Source organism: Aulonocara stuartgranti (assembly GCF_965226115.1).
Source record: "Aulonocara stuartgranti genome assembly, chromosome: 7".
NCBI classification, from domain to species: domain Eukaryota; kingdom Metazoa; phylum Chordata; class Actinopteri; order Cichliformes; family Cichlidae; genus Aulonocara; species Aulonocara stuartgranti.
The window spans coordinates 36,956,196-36,977,476 of record NC_138945.1 but is presented as its reverse complement, the minus strand read 5'-3'; the positions used below and the strand labels follow the sequence as shown (position 1 = coordinate 36,977,476).

General features: G+C 39.0%; 1 protein-coding gene across 12 annotated transcripts; it reads right to left on the bottom strand.

Moving 5' to 3' along the window:
- Positions 1-19,891, bottom strand: LOC309709578 (uncharacterized protein). Of its 12 annotated transcripts, XR_014277538.1 has the most exons (8): positions 19,502-19,891; positions 17,867-17,897; positions 16,876-16,907; positions 15,724-15,750; positions 11,810-12,731; positions 10,933-11,012; positions 10,706-10,813; positions 4,663-4,751 (listed from the first exon to the last, which is right to left on the bottom strand). XR_014277538.1 is itself a non-coding variant. In XM_082538285.1 (3 exons), exons 1-2 carry the CDS (start codon positions 10,659-10,661, stop codon positions 4,382-4,384), a joined length of 6,120 nt encoding a protein of 2,039 aa, XP_082394411.1. In that variant the 5' UTR covers positions 10,662-10,699; the 3' UTR covers positions 4,186-4,269; positions 4,362-4,381. The 12 variants fall into 12 exon arrangements, 5 of the variants coding, with proteins under 5 accessions (XP_082394411.1, XP_082394409.1, XP_082394412.1 ...); XR_014277539.1 differs by lacking the exon at positions 10,706-10,813 and having other exon boundaries at positions 4,662-4,751; positions 19,502-19,883; XR_014277540.1 differs by lacking the exons at positions 10,706-10,813; positions 10,933-11,012 and adding an exon at positions 11,505-11,589 and having other exon boundaries at positions 4,673-4,751; positions 19,502-19,883.
- Between the last annotated feature and the right edge of the window lie 1,390 nt (positions 19,892-21,281).

The following is a 21,281-nucleotide window of genomic DNA, read 5'->3' as shown; positions in this document are numbered from 1 at the left end:
AGCAGAAATGTAATAATTTATTAAAAAATTAATAACTTGGCAGAAATATTACAACTTACCAGAACTGCTATAATTTTGCAGAAATGTAATTATTAGGAAAAAAATGTATACAGATAACAGCTGAAAACGATGACGTAACCTCAAAGTTACTTGTTTAACTGTGAAAAATGACCAGAAACATTAGAAAAGAAAGAAAACCAATTCAATTCAATTTATATAGCAACAAATCACAACAAAAGTCGCCTTAAGGCGCTTCATAGATACAGAGAAAAACCCAACAATCATATGACATATGACCCCCTATGAGCAAGCACTTTGGCGACAGTGGGAAGGAAAAACTCCCTTTTAACAGGAAGAAACCTCCAGCAGAACCAGGCTCAGGGAGGGGCGGCCATCTGCTGCGACCGGTTGGGGTGAGAGAAGGAAGACAGGAATACCAGCCAGCAGATAAACTGATGTGAAACAAAACCAAGGTAAAATTGCAGAATTTACACAGTTGGTGAAAGGTAAAAATGGCAACAAAAAACCCCCAAACAAACAAACAAAAAAAACAAACAAACAACATTTAGTTAATAAGTGCACAAGATGATTCGATGATAAATATGGTACCAATCTACAAAATACTGTCGAAATGAAGTCCACATTGTGATATATTTCAGGTGTGGAGAGTCACAGAGCTAAACAATCGATGTGCATATTTAAAGAATCAAATAAAGAACATTGTTGTGGAATAAATTACAGTGAATAATAATCACTTCCCTGCGTTAGAGAGTGACTTATGATGATGTATTAATTGGCTTAACTTTACCTCTAACAGCTTTTCACATAGTGCTGTGACCAGGGTGAAATCCATCATAAAGTAACTGTAAACAGTAGAACCATTAGCATGAATGTTATGGTTCTACTCTGATCAAAACTCAAGTCAGCTGTGTGACCTGATATAAAATGATAAAGAGGAACACATATAAATGACCTTTATGAACTTTTCAAAATGACTTTATATGTCTGACCCATTATCTATATATATTAGAGCAGATGTGGAAAACCACTGTTAGACCTACTCTATACTAACACAAACACAGTCAAAAATTCATTGCTAGTGTGACATGTGGTCCTTTTTGCCTTTGACCAATGATATGCTGGTTACTTGGACCAGTTTAGTATTTGCTGTCACAGAGGAATGTTAACCATAAATCCAAAAGACAAAACTGAAAAAATATGTTAATTGCAAACATGTTTTTGCTTAGTAAGAGGATTGAAATTACATGGAAACTGTCACCTTAAAGCCTCATTGTAAATATCATCACAAACAGATGTTTTCCACACGGTTAACAAAGCTCCACCACATCCAATCACTGCATATAAATCTAAAAGAAAACAACAACAAATAAAATGTAATTAACACAAGTGAAGTCTAAGGAGCTTGGAAAGAAAAGCGTCTGGACTTCTTTGAGTTCCTTGAAGACGTTTCACCTCTCATCCGAGAAGCTTCTTCAGTTCTAAGGGTCAATGGTGGAGAGTCCCAGATTTAAACCCAGTGGGAGTTTCCCCCCAAAGAGGGACAAAGAACCCCCTGATGATCCTCTACCTAATCACATGAGCCAAGGTGTGAAAGTGGGTGTGGGTCCCAATCAGCCAGGGTTTCGGGTGAGCTCATTGTGAAACCTGGCCCCACCCTATCATGTGATTTCCCGAGGTCAGGAAATCACCCACGCCCACTCCCAGGATGTGAGTGGACGTTACGGTGTCTGGGGAGGGAACTCAAAACTGGATTATAGATGGCAGACAGTTGGTGTCGTAAACCACCGCCTCTGTTTAAAGATGGTCACTCACAGTGGACGTAAATGGCTTCTTTCACTCCTCCATCTGTCCAAAATGTGAACATTGGCATCCTCAAAGACTGACCTTTGTCCTTTAGATGCAGATGAACTGCTGAGTCTTGTCCCGTGGAGGTGGCTCTTCTATGTTGTGTCATGTGCTTGTGAAGTGGCTGTTTGGTCTCTCCGATGTAGAAGTCTGGGCATTCCTCGCTGCACTGTACAGCGTACACCACATTGTTAAGTTTGTGTTTAGGAGTTTTGTCTTTCGGGTGAACCAGTTTCTGTCTGAGTGTGTTACTGGGTCTGAAGTACACTGGGATGTCGTATTTGGAGAAAACTCTCCTGAGTTTTTCTGATACACCGGCTACATAGGGGATGACAATGTTGTTGTGTCTGTCTTTCTTATCCTCCCTCGCTGGTGTCTGATGTTCTTTTCTGTGAAGCTGGAATGCAGGCACACTGGACGAGCTTATTCTAAAAAATACAGAAAAAGGAACATTTTTTTTGTCTGTAGAAACCCTAAAAACTACAAATAAGTTATACAATGAACAATGTTGAAATACCTTATAGGTGCTGCAGGCCACATAACCAGAATCCAGAGCAATCTCACACTCACATGATGGTGAGGAAAGACATGAGCTCTGCAATGAGGTTTGAAGGCCTCAGTTGGGACACGGAAGAACTCAGAAGACAGCAATACCTGCACAGAGAGACAGAGTAGAAAAAGCATAGATTTGTAATCCATAATGTGAATTAAAACTCAAAAAGTGTCAACAAGTATAATCATTTGAGTGTGGAATTATTTATGCAATAAACAGGATTTTAATTAATTAATTGAATTAAAAACACTGACATTTTTTTTTATCAAAGATAAAGAATGATACCTCTCTCTGCTCTGAGGATCACTGAGCATCTCTGACAGGAAATACAGTTTCCTCAGTATGAGTCATCATTGATGGTCTCAGAGGTGTGTAGTGTGATAGCATGATGATGGTCTCCAGATCAGGCAGGAGGTCAGGTGATGGGTGTGTCATCTTCTCCATTGAAGACACACTGGTATGGCAATTCATAACACAGCAGTCTCCTTGTGGCATGTAGTTATCTGTGCAGTCCAGCACTGATGGATCAGGTTTGGCTCAGCAGTTCATGAAGATGGTGTCTGAAAAAATATATCTAACAAAACACGTGCTTATAACACCACCCACCCAGCTCAGCCCCCAAGTGTCTATGTAATGCTGGTATGGGGTGTCGGTTACTAAGTCTAATTAGTGCATCAGAAAGCGGGGGCTACACCTAAAGCCCACACTTTTTGATGTCTTTGTTTATTAGCAGCTTTTTCCAGCTGCTCAGAGAATTCTGACTTGGCCTTTATCCACCCAAACCCAAACCCACCCGGATAAAGGCCAAGTCAAACTCACACACCATACCAGCATTACATAGACACTTGGGGGCTGATCTGGGTGGGTGGTGTTAAACTGTAGTCGGGAACTTTCAGAAAACTATCCATTTACTTCTAAATCAGTTTTTATACATATTCTGTAAGCTGTACTAATGTTTTTCTCTACATAATGTATCATTATAGACATCTCTGGTAGCCTAAAGATAGTTTATAACTTTTGACATTTTTTACCTGTAAAACATGATAAGCAAAACCTCATTCATCACAAAAACTTTTGATTCTACAAAAGCTACTATAATCAAGAAAATATAATTGTCTGTATTTATTCATGTGAGCCATAATAAATACCTGCATTTATGTGGGATTTATTTATTTACTATTTCATATTTTCAAGCCCTTGGAGGGGAAGATCTCGTTTGTTGAGCTACATACGTCACAGTAAAAAGATTTAGTCATTTAAAACATGAGAATAAAAGAAATTATGTTGGTTTAATAAATGTTGCAGCACATTTCAGATCAGAGGTGCATGATAGCAGATGTTCTCTGCTCTGCATGAAGTTCAGCAATGATTTGGTGAAATGATTAATAACATTGCAATAAGAAAGGGTCTTCTGACAGACAGAGTAGGGAAGACCCTTTTTTCAATGAAAAATCTTTTTCATGCTCTACAATCAGTAAACTCTGTAACAAACATGATCTGTAATTGTTTCAAAACTCACCAGACGACTTCATGATTGGCTCGAGGACAGGACACAAAAGACAGGGTTGTGGTAACTGTAATATGATCTCAGAACACCTGAATACAGACATTTCTGTGGCTGAGAAATAAAAATGAGGTCAAGCAGGGTGTTCTTGTCTGTAGTGGCAGAAGTGATCAGCTGTGAATACCCTCTCGACTGAAACTGCTCCAGAATCTGTTTTCTTCCACTCTGCAACTGGTTCTCATTAAAATCTCCACACACAATGATTGGGTGACAGTCCATTATTTCAAGTGAATCTAAAAGACTTACCAGGTTTTGCATGAATGGTGTCAAACTGTAGTCAGGGGGTCTGTACACAACAGCAATGAGCGCAGGGAATGGAGCCTGAACCTTCAACACTAAAAACTCAAGATCAGTGACATTATGCAGATACTGTTTTACCTGAACCTGAAAATGATTCCTCAAATACACAACAACTCCCCCACCACTTCTGCTGGCCATGTGAGGAAAGTTTGTGTAGGACACATGTCTGTTGCGTTTGAACATGGTGTAGCCGTCCAAATGAAGACTGTCTGCAACAAAGGAGCCTTGAAGGTGAGACTCAGTGAGACACAAAACATCTGCTAAACACATTTCATGATGACTCTTGATGTCACTGATGTGAGATGGCAAACCCTCCGTATTGTGATGGATCAGTGTAAGAGTGTCAAGTCTGCTGGCTGTTTCTCTGACCTGAAGAAGAGGCATCATTTCCTCAACACTGGCTTGTCTCATGGTTTGGAGCGCTGCAGTTACCTCGGGATTGGCGTAAATCTTTTTCTCATCCAAGTCCTGCAAATAGAGTCCACTGAGAGACGTCACCCTGCTGAGAGCAACGTAAGCCATACCTGGTTCAAAAATGTTCTTCATTGAAACTACAGCTGTCTGTGTTGTAAGACCCTGAGTTTTGTGAATTGTGCAAGCGAATGCTAGCTTTACAGGAAACTGTCTGCGTACCGCTCCTTTAAACTTCAGACTCTCCTCTGCTCTCTCAATGTAAACAAGATCATCAGATGCTGCATTAGCACTGCGGTTGTGTCTCATAGGCTGCCGGTTGTCCATCCTGAGCCCCAGTTTAATTATGTGTCCATCATTTTCAGATCTCACCACCTTTACCAGTATACCAAAAGCACCGTTGACTAAACCGTTTAGTGTGTCCAAGTTTCTGGTCAGCATGACTCGAGCTCCTTCAGCAACATTCAGAGTGTCAGGTAAATCATTTCGCCCACCTGTAAATGGTTTGTCTCTTCGTTCCATTCTGCCTGTACATTTATCCTTCTGGAAATCGTCTGCATTGATGATTATGATGTTTGAATGAAGCTTCTTCAGGGTATCTGTGTTGTGGGATTCCACATTCTTGTTGGTGGCATAAATGTGTAAGACCTCAGTTGGACATTCTTCTGGTGCAGTCACAGCCTGTGACAACAAATCTCTGTCGCACTGAGAAAGCTCATCTGTCTTTTCTTTGACTCTAATCCTGTTCAGCATCTCTGCAAAGGCCACATCATCTTTCTGACGCATGATCTCGGTTAGAGTGATCATCTGAAAATGCTCCTGCCATAGGTCAATCTGTTCTGGATCGTAAACACAGAGAGGTTTAGACTGTCGCACTGGTGGCAGCTGGTAAAAATCTCCAACAGCTAAAACTGACATTCCACCAAAAGGTCTCTGAGTGCCTTTGATTTGTTTCAGTCTTGCATCCACATAAGCAAAAAGGGGTTTTGAAACCATTGAAATCTCATCAATAACAATAATTTCAGCATTCATCAGCTCAGATCTGACTTCATCCAGTTGGTTACCAAGTCCTTGAATGGGTGGTTTCAGACTCCTGGGTAGTTTCAGTAGAGAATGTAACGTAGAGCCACTGATAGAAAAAGCTGCTGTACCGGTAAATGAAGTCAGTAAAACAGTTGGATTTGATATGTCAGCTTCTTCTGCATTAGCAGGCAGTCTGCTCAGGATCTTTGATGCTTCAGAATGAATACACTTAATCAGATGTGACTTTCCAGTTCCTGCACCACCATTGATATAGAAGAAAAATGGATCTGGGTTCAAACCACAAACTCGCTGAATACACCAGTCTCTTATGGCATAGAACACGCAGGCCTGCTTCTGGTTCAGATTCTGATACATTACACGTACCACGGCTGGATCTACTGCAGGTTGTTCTCTGACGGCTCTGATCTTTGTTACAGCATCAGACTGACGACTGTAGTCGGGAACATTCTCCTGTTCGTTCTCATCATCAGAATGTCTCTCAGGAAGATTCTCATCGCATTGCAGCCTCACAACTTCAGATTCAGGAGCAAGATTACACCATTCATCAATCACAACATCCCTATTTTGTTCAAACTCTTCCAGTGCACTCTCAATATCCTCAGAGTTCTTCTCATACTTGTCTTTATTTCTTTTCACAACCCTTTTCACAGACTCACTGTGGTCTGAACATGGAAGTCGTACAAAACCTGAGTTGTAGAAGGACTGATAGGTTTGGAACCCTTGTGGTTTCAGTTCCTGCTCTGATCTGTGTGGAAGGTAAAGTCTCAACAGTCGACCATAATATTGCTCAGGATCTTTTTCCTGTGAACAGTGGTAATACCTGATTATAGCTGGTTTATCATTCTTTCGCCTTTGTACAAATCCAAGCTGGTTTAGAAGAGGAAGCACATCTTTTCCTTCATTTGGACCACTCACCAACCTGCACAAGGCAGCAAAATCAGCCAGTGACATTTCCTCATATTCTGGGGTCTCAGGTCTGCATTTGTATTTATCACTCAAACTAGTCATCCAAATATTACAACTGTCGTGTGTTGTGCTTTCCAGGAAGCTCATGGGCCGACTCATTTTTACTGGGTTATCATCTGTTGGTACAAATACAACACTGCGGGAACATTTTTTCATTTTTAGGCCACAGACTCGAGTCACACACTCCTGTGCGCTGATTTCTCTCTTTTTTGAGTAAGCTTGCATCACAGCTCTCATTTCATCACATTCATTGACGGTGTTCTTATCAGAGTTGTCAATAACTGTCTTCAGGTATTCAGAGAGGCCAGATTCTTTCTTTGTTATATATTTACAGAGGTATTCTATACATGAATAGGCATTCAAAATGAATGAGACATCTAAATTAGAGTTCCAGGCTTCAAGCAGGTCTGGGTTGTAATTGTTGATCCAACACTCATTTGGGTCACGTTTCAGAATCAGAGCTGTTTTCTTGTTTATGTCTTGGAGGCATTGTTCATACTCATTCATTGTCAAGTTGCATCGTGACAGAATCTGCTCTATGGTGAGGGAAGCAGCTTCAGGTTCCTTCAGCAGGTTCAACAAAGGTCTGAGTTTGGCTTTTGCAGCTTCAGTGTCTGAATCCTCATCCTGTCTCACAATCATTGTTCTTGTGGCTGGTGGTTTGGGAAACCCAAATCTACAACCAGAGTTCACACTCTTAAAGCATGTCTTTGTGTGGTTTTTGCTGTGCTTTTGTAGCTCAGTGACTTTTTTGTGCAGTTCAGGTTGTTTTTCTGGATCAGGGAGTTGAGCTGAGATGTATCTGTCCACAAAGTCACAGACAGTTTGGTCATCATCCACATCTGCTTCTACCTTTTCTCGAATCCACAGCAACATGTGTATATGTGGACTACCTCTGTGCTGGAACTCAACTCTGTAAAAGTAATCAATGATCTCACCAAGGGGCTGTGCAGGAGAAAAAAGCAAATCTCTGAACAAAGCCTCAACACGTTTATCAAACATTCGCATGGTGGTTACTGGATTTGATCTTAGAATTTCACACTTTTCTGACCAGTCCAGGGCTTCAAAATCAACCTCTTCACCTTGCTGTCTCTTTATTGCTTGAATCACTTCAGGCCATCTCATCTCAGCAGCAGAGAAAGTGACAAAGAACTGAGGTGTTCCTATTTGGCGAACCATGCTGAATAGATCTCTGGTAGTTTTCTGCCAGTAAGCTGGAGTTCCTCTGAGTGGCTGCATAAATCTGATTGCATCTTTATTTCTTACCAGCTTCTCTACTTCTGTCTTACTTTGTAACATTCCTGATGTGATTTTGCGTCCATCTTTGGTCATAGTTTTACCTTTCCTTAGCTGTATTGTCATGCTGGAATTAGCCAAATGTATTTCAGTGACAAACTGTGAGAAAAACAGGTAATTTGTGTCTTTAGCAAATCTTGCATCAATGTTGAAAAGCCTTGACTTGAAGTAAGCACTTGGTGTGAGCTTGAGACGTCTCTTTTCATCCAGTGTATTCTGACCAGTAGGAAACTGCACAGGAAATGCCATGGCTTCCAAATGAGGAGTTCTGAAGAAGCTAACAGGATTGTTTCTTTCTGCAGGAGCCACACAATATGTGTTATCAGTGAAACAGAGAATCTCTTCTGAAATGTCTACAGGCTGCAGACAACTTTCTAGAGCAAAACCTCCATTGTTCAAATCACTTTCTGGTTCATCTGGATTTTGTTCCTCTGGTTGTTCATCACAGGATTGCATATTAATATCTTGGTCACTTTGAGACTCACTTTCGCACAAAAGGGCATCTTTTTCATAGTTGTCAATTTCCATTAAATCTGCTTCATTATAATCATCACTTGCCATGCTGGCTTCATCACTGCTGTCATCATCAGGTAACGTTGGATCACAAAGCAATGCATCATCTCTGATAACAATATCTGTGTACTGTGGATGAATTTGTTTCAGTTTACGCAGAGCTTGAATGAGTTTAGACCAGGTGACAGTCTGGAACAGCTGATGGCCTTTGTAGCACAGTCGTCTTTTCAATTTCACCCTCATGATCTGTGATTGGCTTCTGATCCTCGGTAAACTGTCAACTGTTTGTTGGACCTCAGATGGTACACACACCACATTACCACGTATGAGTCTCTGTCTCCCCTTTGGAAGAGGAATAATCTTAGCAAATGGTATGCATTTGGCAATCAGATGTCTCTCCAGAATGTTGAGATCACAAAGTTCAGCTGGAATATCCTGCAGTTCTAAACCATTAACAGCAGCAAGCCTGGGCATGCATCCACTTTTGAGGGAACTGTGACACGTGTGACAGATATACTCTTTTTTTCTCTCAACAGGAAAGCTGCAGTGATCATTACATGCTTCATCACACACATGAACATATTTACCAGTTAGACACTGCTGAGCTACAGTCTGGTGTTTTGAGTAATTTTGTCTTTTGCAGATTTTCACCTGATTAGGAAAAGAAGCTTTTAGACAAACAGTACAAACATAAGATGGTGCTGACTTAATGTTGGATCTGAAACGAGATATGGCCTCATTCATTAAAGTGTTCTCTGGATGACACTGTAAAGTCTCAGTTGGTCGATGCATCTGGCGATATTTCCGTTTTATATTCATTGCACATCTGATATTATGCATCTGTCTGAAAGAAAAACCATTCCAATATTTTACTCTCATTCGTTCTCTCATATTGTCCTTGTGTTGTTGCTGAAATTGTTTTTCTTCTCCATAACGCTTAGTCATATAAGATCGTTTTTTCTGTTTAAAATCTTCGCTTTTTTTATATAGGTTATATACATATGACCTCATGTAAGCTTTATGTTTCTCTCTGAATCCAGCACAAGTTCTGTATATTCTTCTTATACGCTCTTTCTGCTTATCTCTGAATATGGGAGACTCTCTATACGTTCTTGTTATACGTTCCTTCTGCTTATCTCTGAATATGGGAGACTCTCTATACGTTCTTGTTATACGTTCCTTCTGCTTATCTCTGAATATGGGAGACTCTCTATACGTTCTTGTTATACGTTCCTTCTGCTTATCTCTGAATATGGGAGACTCTCTATACGTTCTTGTTATACGTTCCTTCTGCTTTTCTCTGAATAGGGGATTGTCTCTATATGTCCTTATGACACGTTCTCTTTTTCTCTCTCTAATTTTAGCACTTTCTCTATACATCTTTCTCAAATGTTCTCTGTGTTTCTCCTTATAGGTAGCATTTAATTTATACAGCTCATTTTTGTACAGACTCCTTTTATGTCTGTGATCAGGATCATTACACTTCTTAGTTGAGTTTTTTTTCTTTGTCTTGAAGCTTTCATCAAACCTGTACATCTGCCTTTCTTTCGTCTTCTGATTTTCCTTTCGTTGTGGTAGCTTTTGTTGGGCTAATAATCTTCTCCTCATTTTTTGCCTTTCCTGTTTATTACGTTTCAGCAGTTTATCTGAGAGTTCCTCTGTTATCTTAGTTGAACTGGAGGCACTGTTTGAATCATTCTGAGGAACAGAATCTGGTGTTACCGGAGTTTCTCTCACAGAAGATGCAGAGGTTTTCTTTTCAAAATAATCAGAAGGATGTTTTTTTCCGGGAGCAGCTGTCTCATTTGAAGAATCAACTCTGGATGACATTACTTCACTGATTAAATCTTTGGTCACAGGTTTCCGTGTCTGCTCAGTGTATATTTCGGAGTTTAATTCATGAACACGTTCATTTAAAGCTGGTGCTGGTGCACTTGTAGCTGTTTGTCTGTATTCGGTGGTTTGATTAGCATCTCTTTGGTCAGCAGCGTTTTCACTGTGAAACTCGATGGGCTGTAGCTCATAAGTGCAGCTTGGTGCGATGCTAAACATTCTGTACAAACGTTTGATCCTGTCAATCATGTCATTAAGACGTGTGAATTTCAACATAACTGCAGTTCCACCACTTACACTTAGCGACAATGGCATACCAGTAGACTTACGTGGGTGAGGGTCAAAATATGCATATTCACCTGAAGTCAGCCTGCTAACAGCGATGACTGTTCCTCCCATGACTAGCAAAGCGTAGCGAATGTCTGAAGCCAAACACTGTAATCCCTGTTCAAGGCTCGGAAAGTGATCTGTACCATCAAATGTGCCGTAATGAGCAAACTGAGACATGTCGACTTGATACTCGTGTCTGCGGCTGATGACCACTGAGGGAAGTTCATCGCAGGCTAGAAACACGCTGTTCACAAACCTCAGTCTGGCATCTGAATAGACGGCATGGCCTTTGTCCAACACACGGTTTAGATCTGCTCTGGTAATAAATTCATCCTCCTGTAAGAATGACAGGAAAACCAAACTGTTAGCCATGCATTGCTGATTCCGGTACTTTCCATACCTAGGAGAAGCCTGGCTTCGGGAAGCACAGACGCTACTCACTCGTGGACTTTCACTGTTTGTAACCTGTACATGAGACTGTCCTGGAGCTTGTCCATCATGCTGTGTTTGTGCAGTTAGCTGGGGTTCAGTCTGGATTACCTGCATAACTTCAGGCTCTGGGACAGACACTGAGGGAACACTTCTCTTTACCACATCTGCATAAGATACTTTGGCTGTCTCTCCATCATGCTGTGTTTGTACAGTTAGCTGGGGGTCAATATGTATTACCTGCATAACTTCAGGCTCTGGGACAGACACTGAGGGAACACTTCTCTTTACCACATCTGCATAAGACACTGTGGCTGTCTGAACACTGCTCTGCACTTCTGTGCTGGGAAAAGCTGAAACACACACCTTTACCTGCTCACTGCTCTGAGAAACATTCACCTGTTCCTTCTGCTTTTGCCATCTAAGCTTCTGGGACTGCGACCTTTGACTTTTTCTTGGCATTTTGCTGAAGTACAATCTGGAACTTATATGTGGTTATACACAAATATAAACAAAACTGAACCTTGAAACAGAAAAACTTATAACTCCTCAAGTTACTGTTAAATCTGAGAAATGTACTATTATACTATAAAATGTTTTTATGAATATATGAATAGATGTTAAAAAGCTGATTTGTACTCCAAACTCAAAAAATAAAGGAAATTCAAAGTTCTCTGGAAACAATTTGGTGCGTTTTATTGTACCTCTTTTAGAAACGGGGTTTCTTCAGCTGGATGTTCTGCAGCAGTCAGGAAACAGGAAGTCTGGGTCCTCAGGCACTTCTCGATGACAATACTAACTGAATACTTACACCGAGTGACAAAATGGGTTTGTCCTTAAATAATAGTACTATAAACTTGCAGTCAAATGTTATAGCCAATGAAACAGACTAACAGACTGGATCTAATTTATTATTTATCTGAATGTATGTATTACAAAATAACCAGATTATCTTATTACAAATAAACTTATAAAAAGGTGATATTTTATACAATTGATCAAAGTAAGCCAAACTAGCAGTCCAAACTAAAGTCTAATGCAAAATTAAAATGACAAATGTAGGGCTGTGTAAGTAGTTTCTACTATAAGTTCTACTGTACTGTAATTCTACTACTGTATATTCAACTTGTAATTTCCAGCAAAATGACTGAATGTGAGAGAGTTTAAAGACAGGAAAGAAAGAGCAGTGAGAGCAGAGATCTCTCAGAATTCTGTAACAGATAGATCAAGTTCTGGTAACTTGGATTTCTGAAAATTGGATTCTGAAAAGGATTTCTGAAAACTTGGATTCTCAAATTAGATAGAGCAGTAGAGATAGAGGGATACAAGATGGAATGGCTTTCAAATTAGATAGAGCGGTAGAGAGAGGGATACAAGATAGAATGGCTTTCAAATTAGATAGAGCGGTAGAGATAGAGGGATACAAGATAGAATGGCTTTCAAATTAGATAGAGCGGTAGAGATAGAGGGATACAAGATAGAATGGCTTTCAAATTAGATAGAGCGGTAGAGATAGAGGGATACAAGATAGAATGGCTTTCAAATTAGATAGAGTTGGGAGAGTGATAGGATAGACAGAATTGCTTATAATGATAGAGAGAGAGAGGATCTTCTGCAGCAGGTCACCTGTAAGACACAAAAGGACTGGAATTAGTCGTATTTCCAATATGCTTGGATTTACCATATTCTTCAGACTATATGGCACACCTAAAATCCTGTCATTTTCTCAAAAATATACAATGTGCCTAGTGTATCGATTCTGGTTATGCTTACTGACCTCAAACGGGATTTCTGTGGTACACAGCGCTCAAAATTCTGTCAAATATTTTAGTAATACTTCGGTAAGCTACAAAGCTGCGCTGCTTGATGTATTGTCAGAGCATTATGGCTACCATAGTCAGGACCCTCGCAGAGTAATTCGTACGGTGCTTCAACATAACATTATGGTGTGTGTACAAGGACCTGGCACGTGCTAAGAGACATGCTTATGAAGCAGATTTCAAACTGATCAACCCATGAAGAGTTTGATGGATTTGCAGATGAGGAATGAACTGAAAAAGTGAGTGTATTGTTCTGTATTTTATGTGTTACAACTGAACAGTGTTGAGAGTTGTTGTGAATGACTTGAATAAAGTTGGACTTATCTGACTGTTTGTTCGGCTTAATCTGCCTTAAAAACAGGCTTGTTTATTGACATTATGCCTTATAATCTCAAAAATACAGTACATGTAGGGCTTTAAATACTAAAGAGTTCTACAGTAAATTATTGGAGTGAACAGAATGACAATGTTTAACAAATGATGGTGGAACTGTTATAAGGACATTTTTACGTTCTATTAAAACAATAAACTAAGTCTAAACTCAAACCAAGACGTGCTGCTACAGTAACTTGCTGTAAATATTATATGGTCCAACAAAACCAACACACTGAGGTTAGAGCAGACAGTTTCAGGCCACTCTGTATGAATTTTGGCAAAATGAGAAATTTGGAGACAGCTAGTTTCTACACAGCAGTTTCTACATATTTCAGTCACATTTGGGGCATGTTTGATACACAGAAATAAGCACTACACTAAATCTATAATAAACGTATCATAGCTGATATAAAGGCCTAATTACCATAATTTAGTATGATGATAATTTCTTTGTAGATCATTTCATGATAAAAAGAACAGAAGTGAGTGCTGTATCTGAGCTGTTGCATGTAAGATCTTTGCTGGAGATTCCCACATTTCTTAAACAAACAAACAAACAAACATGACTTTCAGACAGTTCATCTTTTGTAAATTAGGGCAGGATTATTTTCAAAAAACAGCCTTGATAAAAATATCAGGCCACTATAAAATGTCTTATGTTTATGTTTTCATCCCACCTATATTTTGCAAGTCATTATGACAAATTACAAAAAGCAGTTTTTAGGCAGTGATTTAAGGGAAGAAGCTTTTGAAATCCACCATGCCCTACCACCAGTGGTCTCAAACTCTGGTCGTTAAGGCCTGGTGTCCAGAAACTTTTCTATGTGTCCCTGTTGCAACACACCTGAATAACATTAGTAGGTCATTAGCAAAACTCTACAGAACGTGACTGCATGCTGAGGTGGTAATTCAGCCATTTGATTCATGTTATAGCAGCTCATGAGTGAATGAACATGATGCAATGAAAGTACTTTTAGAAGTACATTTTTCCAAACACTTAAATTACTTAAATTTGAACAGTCTTCGGGGATGCCACTTCAACACAGTCAAATTCTATACTCTCACTAATGACCTACAAATGTTATTCAGGTGTTTTGTAACAGGGACACGTGGAAAAGCTTCAGGACACCAGCCCTTGAAAAGTGGAGTTTGAGACCCCTGCCCTATGTGAATATTTAATTGTCCCTAAACTGCTAGTCGTGAGCTGCTCTAATGTGAAACAAACACATATAGTTCTGTAAAGGTTTACAAAGAGATTTCTAAGGATCTGGAGACCCCAGAAAACAGAAACCCTCCCAGACGTTGTAGCTGAACAGGCAAAAACAAGTTGCCTAATAATATCTCGATGATAACCAAGAGCTGTGCTGACTAACTGCACTAAACTGAATCATCTATAGTGAGAGAAAAACACCAGCATTAAAGTCAAACATGGTGCTGTTACTGTGATGTCCCAGAGTTCCTTTACTACTTCAGGACCTACATCAACTCATCAGGTCCTGGGCTTAAGTTTAATCACACTTAGGATCTGAAGCACACAAGCAAGTCCAATTGAATGAATGAAACAAAACACTTGGTGTAAACGAATCAGTCTGGACTTTAATGAAATTAAGATACTTGGTATGACTTGAAAACCCTATCCATCCATCCATCCATCCATCCATCCGCTTCCGCTTATCCTTTTCAGGGGGCACTGGAGCCTATCCCACCTGTCATAGGGCGAGAGGCAGGGTACACCCTGGACAGGTCGCCAGTCTGTCGCAGGGCCAACACACAGGGACAGACAACCATTCGCACTCACATTCATTCGCAGATACACACCTAGTGACAATTTGGATTATTCAATTAACCTATCCCCACAAGCTGCATGTCTTTGGACGGTGGGAGGAAGCCGGAGTACCCGGAGGGAACCCACGCAAACACCGGGAGAACATGCAAACTCCACACAGAAAGACCCCAGCCTGATGTTGGAATTAAACTCAGGACCTTCTTGCTGTGCGGCAACAGTGCTAACCACCGTGGTACTTGGTATGACTTGAAAACCCTATATTGGGCCTTAATTAAGACTTTTTTCTTTTCTTTTTTTGCCTGTCCTGTTTGGATCTAATTAAGACAATTCTGAAATTATAGTGGACCAAAATCAACCAGTGATGTAAACCAGTCATTACCAGTTACTGTAAATGCTTGATGGTAATTGTTGCTATCAGGGCATCCACAGCTGGGTATTAGAGACCAATATGTTTTTACATTAGACCAGGTTGTTCTGGTTCAAAAATGAAATCATCACTTTAAAACTGCTTTTTGTATTTATCCAGGTCATCCTTGTTAGATGATTTGAAACATGTGAAAAAAAGCATAAACAAAATAAATCTGCAAGGAAGAAAGACCTTTCTCAGCACTGTACTGCAGACAAAACCTATACTTACCAGACTTGCGACGATCAGATCAGTATCCTAGAGAAAGGAAACAACACATCAGATCACTGTTTAATGACTTACACTGTTGAACCTCTTCACACACAATCCAATTTACTGTGACATGAAATAACTAGTAAGATCCTCAATTTCTTCAAGCCTTTATGAACTCACTGTAGTCTAAAGAGGACAAACTTTAGTTACAGAGTCTCACATGACGATAACATGTGTAATAAAGGCATGCATACTACAGAAGTGCAAAGAAGAGGCACCAATATTTGTTGGTACAGATTATGGCTTTTTAGCTCCATCATTTTCTATCACAAGTCAGTGCTTAATAAAGTGTGGAAAAACCACAACTGTTAGAATCAACGGAAAACCTCATTAGGTTTTAGTTCTGATCTGAATATGTAAATCCTAAAATACATGTAAATTCTGACATGTTATAGTAACAACAGTGGCACGCCATTTTTGCAATTAATTTCTTAAAAATTATAATAAAAAGTCCTTCCATTGTACCTGTTGGCAGGAATCTTTTTGTATTTTGCAATATTTCCCTTTTATATATAATTTTCAAACACATTGTATCAAGCAACTTATTAAGAAACTGATTTAAACTTAGTGTACATAAATTACACACAGGCTTTAACATACACAACATTGCCTACTCACAACTCTAGTTCTCTTAGTCTTTTATTATTGCTTAAATGTTTAACGTACCACTTCTGTTCACTCAGGCAAAAATACTTCTATAGTGGTCTGACTTTAATGTAATACATAAGCAGAATATGAGTGAAGATATAAATCAACAACTGTGGTGCTCTTAAGTGTTTAAGCTACCACTTACACTAACTCACCTAAAATGCGTTCATAGTTATGTCTGCTAGGTAAATCCATAAACAAACGGAGAACATGAACAACTGTATAAAAACAGTTGTTTGTGTTCAAACATAAAAATCAGACACAAATGGCCTGTTAAACTTCAGGGACAGTCAGAGGTCATGTGTGGGGCCTTTGCTGCTACAAGGTATAAATTCTGACCATTTGTTTTTGCCCATCAGTAAATGGTAATGTCACAAAAACCAAACTACGTTAGGTAAGTTGCTAAACATGTTACACAGTGACAATGTCATATTACTGCAGTTACAATTGCTGCTTACTTACCAGCAAAGGCAAAACCGAAGTTCTGTTTCACTCTGTAACAAAAGAACAAAAATACAGAATCAGACAACTGAAATCAGCATCAGAGTCAATACTGCATCACAATCTGTAGTGGGAAAAAAAATCTGTTAAATTCTTTGTTTACAACAGCTTTACTATAAACACCCCATCTTCTCTTTCTGCACCTTATTAAAGATTTCTGTCTTTATTAAGGTGATGTGTCGTTTTATCCATCTGCAATTCCACAGAAATTCCTCATGAACGTAAAGCTCTAATACTTTGGTGCTATTACATAACACAGCAGATACCACAAGCAATGATTTGCTCGCACTGCACACTTGATCAAATGATAACATCACAGTTTCAAAGCGTGCAACAATCACAAATAATACTTGATACTATAAATGCTTGATGGTAGTTCTTCGTATCAGGGCTTCCACAGCTGGGTATTAGAGACCAGCATGTTCTCACATTAGAACAGATAGCTCTGGTTTGGTTTTCTCTGCTTCATACGTGAAATCATCACTTTAAAATGCTTTTTTGTATTTATTCATATCATCCCTGTTAGATGATTTGAAACATGTGACAAAAAAGCATGAACAAAATAAATCTGCAAGGAAGAAAGACTTTTCCCAGCACTGTACCTCAGACAAAATGAACTCACTTTAGTCTAAAGAGGGCAAAATTTAATTGCAGAGTCTCAAATGGCCTTAACATGTGTAATAAAAACAATAATTACTACAGAAATGCTTTGATAAGCCTTTAAAATTAGACATAAATGGCCTATTAAACTTCAGGGACATTTTTAGGGACACTCAGAGATCTAGTGGGGGGGGGGGGGGGGGGGCTTTACTGCTTATAAATCCTAAATGTGTTTTTGCCCATGAGCAAATGGCAAGATATCACAAAAAGCCAAACTATTGTATGTAAATTGCTAAAAATGTTACACAATCCCAATTTCATATTGCTTCAGTTACAATCACTGTTTACTTACCAGCAAAGGCAAAACCAAGCTTTATTTCACTCTGTGTAACAAAAGACAAAGAACAAAAATACAGGATCAGAAAACTCAAATCAGCATCAATACTGCATCACTCTCTGTTGTCAAAAAGATTCACTAAACTTCTTTGTTTACTACAGCTGGAATACAAACAACAACTCTCCTCCGTTTTCTTTGGTCTACATCTCATTTAAGATTGCAAAACACTCATACATGAAAAACTGCACGACATATTTTTAAGGCTTTAATATTTGAGGTGGTCTGCATTCAAATTCTACTTCCTAAAATATTACCAACTGCACATAGTATCATAGTAAATATGCTCTAGTTTTAAAATAAATATCTATGTACCATACTAATAATAATATACTGCCATATTTTATTTATGTGAAGGTGGGCTGTTGTTTATTTCATTAATTTCCCACAAAGTGAGAATTTAAACTGTGCTGCAGATTTAGGTTGGCACAAACAAGCCTTTGTTAAACAGTTCTTAAAAATTAAAGTCTACATATTAGGAGTTCTTATTATTCTTGGGCTATGTCCACACGTACACAGGTACTTTTGAAAATGGAGATTTTTCTATGCGTTTGCACCTTTCGTCCACACTTAAACGGCGTTTTCGGTCACTGAAAAACTAAAAACGCTTGCCAGAATATTTTCGAAAACTCCGTTTTTGCATTTATGTGTGGACAGGGAAACGGAGAAAACGCAGCGCCTTTTTTGACGTCACACTGTGCGCAACGTTATTGTTTCGGTGAAATGCATTTCTACAATACGGTTACTGTTAATTGTTCTCTCTGCAGTGTTTAAATGCTTACATATGCGCACACAGTTACTGTCCCCCCACAGATATGACTCGGTTCTGCTTCTATGCCCCATCTTTGTTTACCATTTCCCACCGAGGCTTCTAGACTTCTGATTGGCCAACATTTCTACACGGTTAGGAATATAGCGCCACCTGCTGCTTTGGCATGTTCCTAGCAGCGTTCTCCTTCATTTCTGCATTTATGTGTGGACGGGATTGTTTTTTAAAACAGAAACGGAAAATCTCCGTTTTCAAAAATACCCGTGTATGTGGGGACATAGCCTATGTTTAATCCTCAGTTTCTCCCCCCCCTCCTTTGTCTTAATTAACCCACAAGACCTGCACACACGTGACTCTTTTTCTCCCGTGTTCGGTCAGAGGCGGTAAAATGGCTCCTTTGATCTTGCCGACAGCTGACACTGAATCTAAGATGGCGGTTCGTTAAAAACTTTACAGCATAAAGAATGAGGCTGTTTTAACCAACTGATTTGTGAAGAGAACTAACTGCACCTTATGTAACAGACTGACAAACACACCAAATGTAATTAATAAAACAACACAATAACCGTGGTTCACAGTCAAATTTTCATTTCACACTGGGCTCAAAGGAGCGCTAGGCATTAGCATCGGGTTGTTAGCTCATCAAACACTCCTTTTACATACAAAAATGACAAAGTTTCACTAAGAAAAAGCAACCACTGTGTTACTCTAATATGAGTTATACCTCGGTTGGCTTTATAAATCACTAAAAGAACTCGTTAAATCACACAAACAGACTATAAACATTTAGGAGAGAAGAGGAGAAGCAGAGCAGCAGCACTCACCCAGAGCGGACTCAGCGAAGTGTGCGGAAAGGCGGATGTCCGGCAGTCAGGTAAAAGATGAGGCGTTCACGGGTAGTAGGAAATTCCAGTATTACACACAATGGGCATTGTAAACATCAAAAATGTAGGTGATTTTAAATATTCTATACAATATTTATTTGCTACAGAAAAAACTCGCAGAACTTTAAATCTATAACTTGAATAAATATTATTAGAAGGCTCTACTCCTGAACACCAACACCAAAGAGCTGAGTTCACCAGACCTGAAAAAAACAACAACAACAACCAGTCCAGGACAGTCAGTCTGCAAAGATGTTTTAAAGACAAATATATATATATAAACATTATCCATTAAGGATTCCCCTCAAAACAAATGACTATAATTTCCTAACCGTAAGGGTTAGAACGGTCACTGCACCGTTTTGTTCAGAAGAGATGGGGGAATCTTCAAGTGTTGACAATTTATCATTAAAATGTGAATTTTTAGAGATATATGACATGGATGACTTGTTGACTTAGAAGCCACGAATTCCCCAATATGCAAATAGTATGATTAAGCATAAATACTACATTTAGTAGAAATACTATGTTTTAGCACAAATAGTATAAAAAGCAGAAATACTGTAATTTAGCAGAAATACTATATTAGGCACAAATTCTATGAAAAGCAGAAATAGTATGATTTAGTAGAATAGTAATATATAGAAATAGTATGATTAAGCATAAATACTACATTTAGTAGAAATACTATGTTTTAGCACAAATCCTATAAAAAGCAGAAATACTATAATTTAGCAGAAATACTATATTAAAATTAAAAATGCAAAAGACAATAAATGTCCCTAAGGACCTCTGAAGGTTAAACACAAATCCTATAAAAAGCAGAAATACTATATTAGGCACAAACAGTATAAAAAGCAGAAATACTATAATTTAGCAGAAATACTGTAACATGACAGAAATTCCTCCAATTAGTAGTAATACTTTAACATAACACAAATGTTATGATTTGGCACAAAAATCATGATTTGGCAAAAATACTATGATTTAGCAGAAATACTATGATTGAGCAGAAGTACTAAGATGTAGTAAAAGTACTTTGATTGAACAGAAATACAATTATGGAGGAGTAATACTTTAAAATGGGAGAAATATTGATACACACACACACATACACAGAGCCTAAAGGGAAGAGTATTTGTGCCATGGGGTGTTAACAAGAATGTGAGGTCCATATTATCAAAAGCTGGTAAAATCATAAAAGTTTGCAGAATTGTAATAAATGATGAATATGAATTACTGGTCTGTGACAGTGTATTAATTTGTAGGGAAAAAAAACATGTTGACCAAGGTGGAATCGAACCCACGATCTTTGGCTTGCAGAGCCGTGTCATTACCAACTGCGCCACTGGGAAAGAGAGCGGCCGCTTTGGAAAAACAGGCTGATGAGGAGTCAGAATTAGATCGCGGTGAGAGGCGAAAAACACCGTTTTTTGGAGTTACAAAACGTTGTGTAACTCAAAAACTAGGTGGACTAGAGGCATAATTCTTCTACTGGCTGAATCAGCGGACTTTGGTGTACTTTGACTGCGATTTTCATTGCTCTCTGTACATCTGTCGCTGAGATATGACGAGAGAGGAAACAGGAGACCTCAGATATGATTGGCTGGCTGGGAGGCCGTGCAGGCTGTGATCTGTATACTTGAATGTCTGAGTCCTCACAGAGGATTGGCTGCCTGGGGACCTGGCAGAAATATATAGAAATAGTATGATTAAGCAT

Coding starts and splice junctions, on each gene's coding strand:
- LOC309709578 (XM_082538283.1), bottom strand. CDS start 10,661: ATGCCATTGTCGCTAAGTGTAAGTGGTGGAACTGCAGTTATGTTGAAA.